Source organism: Peromyscus californicus, unplaced genomic scaffold (genome assembly GCF_007827085.1).
Source record: "Peromyscus californicus insignis strain IS unplaced genomic scaffold, ASM782708v3 Scaffold_4__1_contigs__length_199733344, whole genome shotgun sequence".
In the NCBI taxonomy this organism is placed as follows: domain Eukaryota; kingdom Metazoa; phylum Chordata; class Mammalia; order Rodentia; family Cricetidae; genus Peromyscus; species Peromyscus californicus.
In genome coordinates, this window is record NW_026294562.1 from 183642078 (window position 1) to 183653988 (window position 11911).

The 11911-nt window shown below is 53.3% G+C and overlaps 1 protein-coding gene across 1 annotated transcript; it reads right to left on the bottom strand.

Annotated features, from left to right (window-relative positions):
* LOC128094405 (isochorismatase domain-containing protein 2A) lies at window positions 1-10132 on the bottom strand. Its single transcript, XM_052712770.1, has 6 exons — window positions 9981-10132; window positions 3404-3544; window positions 3062-3271; window positions 2820-2890; window positions 2613-2730; window positions 1-384 (listed from the first exon to the last, which is right to left on the bottom strand). Exons 2-6 carry the CDS (start codon window positions 3539-3541, stop codon window positions 292-294), a joined length of 630 nt encoding a protein of 209 aa, XP_052568730.1. The 5' UTR covers window positions 3542-3544; window positions 9981-10132; the 3' UTR covers window positions 1-291.
* Between the last annotated feature and the right edge of the window lie 1779 nt (window positions 10133-11911).

Sequence of the window (11911 nt, forward strand, 5' to 3'; positions counted from 1 at the left end):
TTTGGTCCACAGCCACATCAATGTTTATTCGGAGTCTGGGTCCCAGTCTGTGACACTTCTTTGCCCTTTGGTTTTCCCCCTCATGAAGGGAACCTGAGCAGAGTCCCTCATCCACCTCTCCTCAGTCAACCCCATGTCCCACACCCCTTCCAAGCACTCAGAGTTCATTAGCATTTCCAGGACCAGTTCTTTAAGCAGGAGGCATGACCATCCCTCCCCTACCACAGGGCAGGCCTCCAGGTGGACTTCTGGGATTCAGAGAGGAGGGAAAAATGATGCTCCCATCTCAAGTCAGGGTCTGGAGTTCAGCAAGAGGGGGTTCTGGCCTTGGAAGAGGCCCAGCAGGCCGCTGTCTGGCACTGGCTCCTTAATGATCTTCTGGATCTGCAGGTAGAGGAGGTCTGGGTCAGAAGTCAAGATCTGTCCATCTCCCTGGTCCTCCTGGCAGCCTTCCCCCAGCCAACCAGTCTCGTAGAAAGTTTTCCTGGGGGCTGGAGAGATGGCTCAGCCATTAAGAGCATTTTCTGTTCTTGCAGAGGACCTGGGCTCAGTTCCCACCATCCACATAGCCGCTCACAACTCTCTGTAACTCCAGGTCCAAGGGATCCGATGCCCTGTACTGGACTCTTTGGGCACTGCACATGTGGTACACAAGGCGTACATACGGGCAAAGCATCCACATACATAAAGTAAAATAATGTTTTAAAACAAGTCTTCCTGGGCTAGGCATGGAGGCGAATGCATGCCTTTAATCCTAGCACTTGGGAGGCAGAGGCTGCCATATCTCTGAATTTGAAGCCAGTTAGAGTTCCAGATCAGTCATGGTTACATAGTAAGTCTTGTCTTTAAAAAAAAAAAAAAAGGAAAAAGAGGGCTGGAGAGATGGCTCAGAGGTTAAGAGCACTGCTTGCTCTTCCAGAGGTCCTGAGTTCGATTCCCAGCAACCACATGGTGGCTCACAACCATCTGTAATGAGATCTGGTGCCCTTTTCTGGCCTGTAGTCATACATGCAAGCAGAACACTGTATACACAATAAATAAATCTTAAAAAAAAAATAAAGAAAGGGAAAAGAAAAGTTTCCCTGGCAATGGGCTGGGGAGAATGCTCAGTGCATAGAGCATGTGTACAAGTGTGAAGACCCGAGTTCAGATGGCCAGAACCCACATAAAAGCTGGCTGGGCAGAGCCCACTGTGATTCCAGTCTCTGAAGACAGAGACAGAGCAACCCCAGAGAAGCTGGCTGGAGAGACTAGCCACATCCTCCAGCTCCAGGTTCCACAGAGAGACCCTGCCTTCATGTAAAGGTGGAAGAGCAATCAAGGAAGATTCTAGACACCAACCTCAGGCTCCACAAGAGTGTACACACACATGCTCACCACACACGTGCTCGCATACACCCGCTCTACACACAAACACTCAAAGATGGAAGGAAAAAACGGTGTTCCTTTTCACCTGCTTCTCACCGCTCCTGCCCGGCTGAGCTAATCACCCGCCATCTTGGTCTGCTCGGTTGCCCTGGACCACTAATGATGGACGACGCTGTCTTAGGGCCTCTTGTCCACACCTTCCCTTCTTCCCTTATCTCATCTTTCCCGTCATTCCTTTAAGCCCTCGGCTCCCACACAGGCCCAAACTGTGACCATGAACTCTCAACTCATTCACACAAGTCCCTCTTGGTTGAACAGGAGTAACTAACCACCTTACCTTCATCAGTTCATCTCCAGACAACTAAACCAAAAACGTGAATCCCACATCACCACTTCCTCGTCCCAGTTAAGTCCCACAACTGATTCCTGGGGGCCCGGGGGGGACCTCCTAGCTGGTCATACATCTGTTCTGCGCTACCTAATGTAATATTGCCATTTTAGCCTGCCCTGCACTGGGTGTTTTCCAGAAGCCCAAAGAAATAATATTTCTCAGTAAGGCATAAGGGTGCATAGCTGTAATCCTAGTGCTCAGGAGGCTGAGGCAGGAAATTGCCGTGAGTTTGAGGCCAGCCTGGGCTACTTATTCAGGGTGAGCTAGGGCAACCAGGAGCTTTATTAGGTGATGACCAAATTTACAATGTAATTGTAACTGACAACTATCTCAAAGGGGCAAAACGAAAACAAAAACAATTTAAAAACAACAAAACAAACGAACAGAAAGGGCCAGCAAGGTGGCTCAGTGAACGAGGCACTTGTCTTCAAGTCTGACCTGCGTTCTCCTGGGAACCAACATGGGTGAAGCCAAGAGCTGACCTCCATCTGTATGCTGTGGCACTCTCTCGCTCTCTCTCTCTCTCTCTCTCTCACACACACACACACACACTTACACACACAATCACACTAAAATGTAAATAATATAGGAAGCCCTGTACAGAGTTCTAAAATAGAGAGAGAGAGAGAGAGAGAGAGAGAGAGAGAGAGAGAGAGAGAGAGAGCGAGCGAGCGAGCGCCAGCCGGGCACAGCGGGGCTGTAATCCCAGCACTTGGGAGGCAGAGATTCGAAGGACAGAAGTTTAAAGTCACCCCTGACTACACAGCGTGTCCAAGGCCAACCTGGCACACAGGTGACCCTTTATCAAAAAGGAGGGATCCTTCTATTCACAGAAGCCCAAAGGGCCCAATACCTCCTTGAACTGGGGGTGGGCAGCGTCCCTCACAAGCTGCAGAATGAGCGATTCGCTGGTGGAGAGGAAAGCTCCGCTCTGCCTCATGCGGGCCAGTGCCACCAGCCGGTCGACCTGGCTACAGGAGAGAGGGGGAGAGCGGGCAGGCATCCGTGCTGCGGGGTGCCTGGCACACACGGAGGGCCACCCCCACAGAGACCCTCTCACCTGCGAGAAGAGCAGGCGTCCACCACCACGTGGACCTGCAGTCCCCGGTCCAGGAGGTCCAGGGCCGTGTTCTAAGGGCAGAAAGGTCCAGGTCCAGACCCAGAGCACAAACAGGGCTCCCTCCCAGCGAGGGACTGGGGAGCCCCAGCCAGAACTGGGGACTTGGAATGAGGATGAGGAGGCTCAGCCAGGGCCCCAGGGCAGGAAGGAGGACCAGGAGGTGAGGACAGGCAGGGTCTCACCAAGATGCAGACTTGTGTCTCAATGCCACAGAGCAGCACGGACTGCAGCTGGCGCCGGCCATCCAGCTCCTTCTGTAAGGTGGGCACCATGCTGAAGCATGTCTTACTCACTGGCCGAATGCCCTGAGCACCCAGCTCGGGCACTGTGGGGCCCAGGCCTTGTGGGTACTGCTCCGTCAGCAAGACAGGGACATCCAACAGCCGGGCCACCTACATGGGAAAAGAAACACGGGACTGGATTCCTGGGGTCTGGGGGAGGAGGGCTAGGGTCTGGATTCCCGGGTCTGGAGGAGGAGGGCTTGGGCCTGAAGCCCTGGGTCTTGAAAAGAGCGTAGTTCGTACCTTCAGCATTCGAGCGGCCACCGACACAATCTGTGGGAAGTAGGCTATGCTGGGACGAAACTTCTCCTGCAGGTCGCATAGGAACAGGATGGAGGACTCTGGGAGGATCCGGCCCAGGCTAGCCCTGGCTGCGGCCATTTCCTAGGGGTGGACAGAGGGACAGTAGGCAGGGTCAGGTGGGGACTGTGGGGATTCAAGGGAAGTCTTTAGTACACGCGTACTTTTGACATGTGCACGACCATGTCAAGAACCGAACCCTCCGACCCCCGGGAAATGGGCAAAGCCTTCACCGGGTAGACTCAGAGGGATGGGTAAGCCTCTTTCAGGTCTGAGTGTGAATACTGACCGTGTGAGCAGGAAATGTCCACAGTAGCCTCGTTCCCCCGCTCCTGAAGACTGCCCCTTACAGAGACCGCTCTATGACCGCTAAACCTGCCCCCTTATTTATCTGTATGTAATAACTGCTGCCCTGTTCAACTGTGTATAATAAATACACTGAGGCTACAGGGCGGGGTGTGTGTACGTGTGTGTGTGTGTGTGTGTGTGTGTGTGTGTGTGTGTGTGTGCATGCGCGCGCTGGGGCTTCTTCACTAGGCGCTGCACAGCGCCGTCCACCTAACCTCAGCTTTCATGAGCTTGTGTCCCTCTGGCTGTCTTTTCTTCATGCCCTTGCGGCCCCGGTACGGGCAGCCACTGGAGCTTCGCACAATGCAGCAGGGTTTGAGGCTCAGGGACTCATCCTGGGTTCACACACTTGGTTCTGTGGTCCCTGCAGGCCTGCTCCCACCTCCAGGTCTAAGACTTGCTCCCTCCCTCCTACCCTCCCTCCCTCCCTCCCTTCCTTCCTCCCTCCCTCCCTCCGTCCCTCCCTCCCTTCCTTCCTCCCTTCCTCCTACCCTCCCTCCCTCCCTCCCTTCCTTCCTCCCTCTCTCCATCCCTCCCTCACTCCCTTCCTTCCTCCCTCTCCTCCTTCCTTCCATCCCTCCCTCCCTCCTTCCATCCCTCCCTCCCTCCCTCCTTCCATCCCTCCCTCCCTCCCTCCTTCCATCCCTCCCTCCCTCCCTTCCTTTCTTTTCTCCCTCCCTCCTTCCCTCCATCCTCCCCTGTTTACAGGTGAGGCTACTTCCCCAGGAAGGGGTCTCCGAGGAGCGCAGGTATCTGCCTCCGCCCCAGAGTCACCCTCCACAACCCCCCTCCCCCAGCGGGCTCCTTCTGGCACAAAGGTTGTACTGTCCCAACAAGTACTTTTCTCACTTTCTACCTGTCACTAGTGGAACACATTCAGCCTTCACCCCTGGGGAAACTGAGGCCTGAGCAGTAAGGTGACCTGCCCAGGGGCATACAGATCTGGAACACTATCTTTGAGATGAATAAGAGCCATGGAGTCTTGCTATGTAGCCCAGGATGGCCTTAAACTTACAATCCTTGGCATCAGCCTCCTGAGTTCTGGGCTAACAAGCATGTGGTATCACGTCAGGCTCTTTGAGACCCTTAAAGCCTGGCTTCTCCAGAAAGGCCACGAGTTCCTTGCCAGCCTCAGTTTACCCAAGTATAAAACACTGTTGCTGAGGGCGATGGTGGCACATGTCTTTAATCCCAGCACTCAGGAGGTAGAGGCAGGTGGATCTCTGTGAGTTCGAGGCCAGCCTGGTCTACAGAGTGAGTTCTAGGCCAGGCGGAGTTACACAAAACCAAACCACTGTTGCTGAACCTCCTGCTGGGACTTGGAAAGATACCCACACAATGGCATATTAGCCAGTCATAGAAACTAAACCCTAATAGGCATTACAACTCTGGTGAACCCCAAAATACGATACTCAGTGTAAAAGGTCCATAATAAAGGCCATGTGACATATGAGTCTACTCACAGGGAATGTCCTGAATGACCCATGACTGAAATTTCAGCACTCAGGAGGCTGAAGCCAGGGGGCATCACTGAGTGTTCAAGGCCAGCCTGGGACCAAAGAGAGAGTTCCAGGCCAACCAGGAATATGGAATAATACGTTGTCTTAAAACACCAATGAAGGAGCTGGAGAGATGGCTCAGCAGTTAAGAGCACTGGCTGCTCTCACAGAGGACCCGGGTTGGATTCCCAGAACCTATGTGGCCACTCACAACCATCGATATCTCCAGTTCCAGGGGACTCAATGACCTCTTTTGGCCTCTGAAAGACACCAGGCACAGACATACATGCAGATAAACCACCCATACACAGAAAATAAAGTAATAATTTCGAAAATAAAAAATGAAGGCTATTAAACAATACAAAATTTTAAAAATTTAAAAAAAAATTTAAATGTAAATGCACAGGGGGAACATTCATGTGTGTGCCCATGACCATTGACCTAGGTAGGTACCGAGCATTTTCATCACTGCGAGTAGAAATCCTGCATCAACGGTCACCTCAAGCCCCTCCCTTCCCATCCCCTGGCTGGCCGAGTCTGTGGCTTCGCCTGTCCTGGCCATTTCTCTTTATAGCTGTGCGTGTGTTGGGGGAGAGGGAATGTGAGCATACATGTGACTGATTGTGGAAGCCAGAGGACAACCTCTGATGATCCTCGGGAGCCATCCACTTTGTTGTGTGTGTGTGTGTGTGTGTGTGTGTGTGTGTGTGTGTGTGTGTGCGTGTATGGCCGCAGCAGGATGTCCAAGATCTTCCTCTATTGCCTTTCGCTTTATTGCCTTAGACAAGGTCTCTACTAAAGCAGACTCTCTCTGCCCTCCACTGCTGGGGCCACAAGCATATGCAACCATGCCCAGCCTTTTATATTAGTGCGGGGATTCGAACCCACAGTGGCTTTCTACGTGGTGTTCACGCCTGTCCGGCACGCACTTTGCTGAAGGAGTCATCTCCCCAACAAGTGGGTAAATTTGTTTTATAGGTATTCCCCCCACAATTTAAAAGAGAAAGGGGCGCTGGAGAGATGGCTCAGTGGTTAAGAGCACTGACTGCTCTTCTAGAAGACCCGGGTTCAATTCCCAGCACCCACGTGGCAGCTCACAACTGTCTGTAACTCCAAGATCTGGAATGTATGCAGGCCAAACGCCAGTGCATACAAAATAAAATAAAATGTTTAATTATTAAAAAAAAAAACAAAAAAGCAAAGCAGAGAAAGAACACACAGGTCTGGTGAAGCCACCTGCCCAGTAACACTTTTACAACAGAGAAACCTGTGTGCCGAAGGGGCCGATCACGCTTCCGGACTTCCCGCTCGTGGTGGCTGTACACCCACGGGGTCTGAGGTTTCACAAGCTGTGGCACGTGTCAGCCAGTGTTCCCAGGAGGCTGTGTTGCTGCTGGGTCCTCAAACTGCTCCGTAACCGGGGTTCCCACTGGGCTTTCTCTGCAGCTCTTTCCACTGTCTGTGTGCAGACTTGTTTGTATTCATTCATCATGTATCCATTCAGTGGGATATGGGGACCCGGGGACCCAGCAGAGGGGGTGGGGACCCAGCAGAGGGGGTGGGGACCCAGCAGAGGGGACACAGAGGGAGGTGGGGACCCGGGGACCCAGCAGAGGGGGTGGGGAACCAGCAGAGGAGGTGGGGACCCAGCAGAGGGGACCCAGCAGAGGAGGTGGGGACCCAGCAGAGGGGACCCAGCAGAGGAGGTGGGGACCCAGCAGAGAGGACCCAGCAGAGGGGGTGGGGACCCAGCAGAGGGGGTGGGGACCCAGCAGAGGGGACCCAGCAGAGGAGGTGGGGACCCAGCAGAGGGGACCCAGCAGAGGAGGTGAGGACCCAGCAGAGGAGGTGGGGACCCAGCAGAGGAGGTGAGGACCCAGCAGAGGAGGTGGGGACCCAGCAGAGGAGGTGGGGACCCAGCAGAGGAGGTGGGGACCCAGCAGAGGGGGTGGGGACCCAGCAGAGGGGGTGGGGACCCAGCAGAGGGGGGTACTGAAGGAGGTGAGGACCCAGCAGAGGGGACACAGAGGGAGGTGGGGACCCAGCAGAGGGGGTACAGAGAGGGATTGCTGAGCAACAGACATTTTTTAAGCTATGTGATAAGGACCCAGATATTTGTTATTACAAAAACTCAGGCCAGGTGTGGCGGTATAGGCCTTTGATTCCAGCAGTCACATGGCATAGACAGACAGATCCCTGTGAGTTCAAGACCAGCCTGGTCTACAGAGTGAGTTCCAGGACAGCCAGGGCTACACAGGGAGACCTTGTATCAAAACAAACAAACAGAAAACCTCTAGGGCTGAGGCCGTAGCCCAGCTGGTGGAGTGCTTGCCTAACAAAACCCTGTGCTCCATCCCCAAACCTGCACACCCTGGGCACGGTGGCGCAGGCCTGCGTCCTGGTACTAGGGAGATGGAGGCAGGAGATGAGAAGACATATCTTCAATTACATATTGAGTTCGAGGCCAGCCTGGGCACCATGAGACCTGGTCTCACCTGCCCCACTATCCATCAATGTGTCTATCATAAGAAATACATTCTCGGGGGCTGGAGAGATGGCTCAGAGGTTAAGAGCACTGGCTGCTCTTCCAGAGGTCCTGAGTTCAATTCCCAGCAACCACATGGCTCACAACCATCTGTAACGAGATCTGGTGCCCCCTTCTGGCCTGCAGTCATACATGCTGTATACATAATAAGTAAATAAATCTTAAAAAAATCATTAAAAAAAAAAAAGAAATACATTCTCGCCAGGCCTGGTGGTGCATACCTTTAATCCCAGTATTGGAGAGGCAGAGGTAGGTGGATCTCTGAAATGGAGGTAAGCCTGGGCTCTATGAAACCTGGTCTCACCCACCCATCAATCTATCAATGTACCTGTCCTAAGAAATATGTCCCCATGGGGCTAGAGAGGTGAGGACCCAGGTTTGGTTCCTAGCACCAACATCAGGGTGACTTAAAACCTTCTGTAACTCCGGTTCTAGGAGATCCAATGCCCTCTGGCCTCCGTGGGCACCAGCGTGCACATGCTGTGCATAAAATCCATGCAGGCACACACGCATAAATAAAAGCTGTAAGTAAATCTTAAAAAGAAATACATTCTGTTTGTGTGTGTGCATGTGTGCAGAGGCCAGAGGTCAGTGTCCGGTGTCTTCCTCTATTGCCGTCTGCCTTATTTTTTTTGAGACAGGGTCTCTCGTTGAAGCTGGAGCTTATAGACTCATAGTTGGGCTGGATGAAGCTGGAGCTTATAGACTCATAGTCGGGCTGGCCAATGAGCTCTAGGGGGTCACCTCTTTGTACTCTGTTTCCCTTGTCCCAACCCTGGAGTCACAGATGCACACTGACTGCCACCCAGCTTTCAGCATAAGTACTGGGGATTCGAACTTAGGTCCTCACGCTGTGTGCAGGCCCTTTCCCGACGGAGCCATCTCCTGGTCTCAGGTAATATAGCCTATCTGTAAAATCTGTCGATTTTAATGAGGTGGGTTTTTGTGTCATGGGCCTGTCAACCTAACTACTCCTTGGGAGGCTGAGACAAGGAGGATCCAAAGTTCAAGTCTAGCCTGGCCAACCTAGAGAGATTTATGTCTTAAAAAAAATAGTAAGCTGGGCGGGGAGGCAGAGGCAGGCGGATCTCTGTGAGTTCGAGGCCAGTCTGGGCTACCAAGTGAGTTCCAGGAAAAGGCACAAAGCTACACAGAGAAACCCTGTCTCGAAAAAACCAAAAAAAAAAAAAAAAAAAAAAAAAAAGTAAAAAGAAGGCTGGGGCATGTGGTTCAGTCTACAGTGACTGCTTAGCATGTGGGGAGGCTGAAGTTAAACCAGATGTGGGCGTGGACATCTGTAATCCCAGTTTCCCCTAGAAGACCACAACGGTGACCACTATCTCGGCCACACCACCACAGGCTGGTTTCAATAACGGCGGGCCTTATGCAAATCTTCAACCTATTCTTCACCGAACACCTGTTACACGTTGCACAATCTTATTTATTAATTTATTTAAAAGGCAAGGTCTCACTAAGTACCCCTGGGCTGGCTTCCAAGGCTTGGCTCAGTCTCCTGGCAAACTCAGGTCTCCCGAGTGCTGCTGGCATTACAAGCATGTGTCACCATGCCCAGAACCTTTATTCCAATTTTATACTACCTTCTATTTCATTTAAAAAAAAAAAAAAGTGCGGGCCAGCTGGGTATGACAGGAAGTGGGACCTGGGGTGAGAGCTTGGGACAGAAAATGACTAATCTGAGAGAGGGAATGAGTTGCGGAGGGCGGGTAAGAAGCGGGGGTGTGTCTGGATGGAGATGGATTTGAGGACATTGACGAGGTTCTGGAAGGAGCCCTCGGTGGGGGAAGCCTGTCCTAGGCTGAGGTGAGTGACCTCCTGCTGAGGGGTTGGGGTGAGGCTGTTTAATTCGGCAAGCGGCAACTGGACACTACTACTGGGACCCTGATTTCCAGGCTGTGTGGCCCTGAGTGAGTTTCACTCCCTCTCTGGGCATCCATTTCTTCCTGGAAGAAATGAGGATGGGAGTCGCCCTCTCCCGGGGTCGGGTAGGAAACTCTGCTCTGGAGAGGGTTCGAGTCCCTGCCTGGCGGTCCATTCGGACACCAACTGGAGTCGGATACCCCGCAAGGCTTCCGTTTCCCGGTCTGCAGGGAGGGGTGGTCGGACTTACCCGGGGGTACCAGGTTCGAGTCCAGCCAGCCCCTCCAACAGGTGCCTTCTGCTCACTTTCGCCACGGGACCCTCCGGGTTTCCGGGCTGGGTCACCGTTTGGCCGGCCTTGGACACGTGGTCCGCGCCCCTTACGTGTCTGCCCCTCCCTCCCGAGCAGGCCAATCGGTCCCGAGCCTCTGCTGCGCCCCGGGAGGGGCGGGGCGGCGAAGGCGTGTCATCACGAGAGTCTGATTGGTCCGCAGGAGCGCGGTGGGGCGGGAAGAGGGCGTCTCGGACCAATGGGGAGCCGACAAGGGCGTGAGTGGCGGCCGGGGCCCGGAGCGGAGTCTTAACTGGGAATGTAGGTGGAGACTGCCAGGTTGGCCCTGCCAGAGAGCTGCGCTTTAGGCCCTGTCCTGGCTAGTGGGAGATCCGGGGTTCCAAGCCGGCTCTCCTAGCACCCACATGTCATCCTAACTCTGGGGAGGCTGAGGCAAGAGGATTGCCAGTGCAAGACCACTGTGGGCTGCATAGTGAGAGCCTGTCACACACACACACACACACACACACACACACACACACACACACACACACACACAAAAAAAAAAAAAAAACCCAAAATTTTACCTGCAGGGGCCAGCGAGATGGCTCAGCGGGTTAGGGCACTTGACGCTAAGTCTGGAGACCTGATCTCTGGGACTCTTACGTTGGAAGAAGAGAAATGAGTCCTGCAAGTTGTCTTTTGACCTCCGCAGGCCTGATGCGGCACATGAACGCGTGTAAAGACAGACAAACAGACACACACACACACACACACACACACACACACACACACACACACCACAAAATAAATAGCTGGTGATACAGAATAAATAAATAGATGAAAAAATTAAATAAATGCAAATGGAAACCCAGATAGTATTTCCTTTTTCTGACCTCTTCCGTGCCCCCTGCTCATTCCACTGCATGCACCTCCGGATTCCGTGGACGACCTCCACCCAGAAGCCAGCCGTCTCTGCTTCCTGGAGTCATCTGGGCTTCAATTTCCCCTAAATTGATGCTGGACCTTGAGCAAAGAGGAAGCTCTGGGGTGGTGTGAGCCTGGAGGTGGAGTGCTCGACCCATGCCCGGAGGTGCTGGCACCCCTCTCAGAGACTGGACCTGTCTATCAACCACCAGCAACCCCCTCCCTAAGTCTCCTTCTAAAGGCCCTCGACATTAATTGCTGAGGTTGACTCTGCGCCTGGCCAGGCCTTGCTAAAGAGGCTTTTGTCCCCTTAATTGGCTATCTCCGGGAGCGTTTCTCTGCTTTCCCACCCACACGCCCCTGTTTTATATCCCAGGTCCAACTATGTGTTAATTGGGCACATGGTGGATGTCCAGAGATCCCCCTCCCTCTCTGCCTGCACGTTGTCTTTCTACATCAGCCCCTCAACCAGCAAGCCACAGAGTCCAGACTCAACCCATCCGCCTGGTGAGATAGGGACAGGTGTGTGGTGGTTTGAAAGACAATGGCCCCCATAGGGAGCGGTATTACCAGGAGGTGTGGCTTTGTTGGAGTGGGCGTGGTCTTGTTGGAGGAAGTGTGTCACTGGAGGGGTGGGCTTCGAGGTCTCCTATGCTCAAGCCATGCCCAATGTCACAGTTGCTCCTGCTGCCTGTGGATCCAGATGTAGAACTCTCAGCTCCTTCTCTAGCACCCTGTCTGCCTGGACGCTGCCAAGATGATAATGGACTAAAGATCTGAAACTGTAAGCCATCACCAATTAAATATTTTCCTCTTTAAGAGTTGCCATGGGGGCTGGAGAGATGGCTCAGTGGTTAAGAGCACCGACTGCTCTTCCAGAGGTCCTGAGTTCAATTCCCAGCAACCACATGGTGGCTCACAACCATCTATAGTGAGATCTGGTGCCCTCTTCTGGCCTGCAGGGACACATGCAGGCAGAACAC

Excerpts from the sequence above, each read along its gene's own strand:
- LOC128094405 (XM_052712770.1), bottom strand. The coding sequence starts at position 3,541 with ATGGCCGCAGCCAGGGCTAGCCTGGGCCGGATCCTCCCAGAGTCCTCC. Across the intron at positions 2,891-3,061 it reads AGACACAAGTCTGCATCTTG|AACACGGCCCTGGACCTCCT; the intron begins GTGAGACCCTGC and ends TTCTGCCCTTAG. Across the intron at positions 385-2,612 it reads CCCACCCCCAGTTCAAGGAG|ATCCAGAAGATCATTAAGGA; the intron begins GTATTGGGCCCT and ends CTCTACCTGCAG.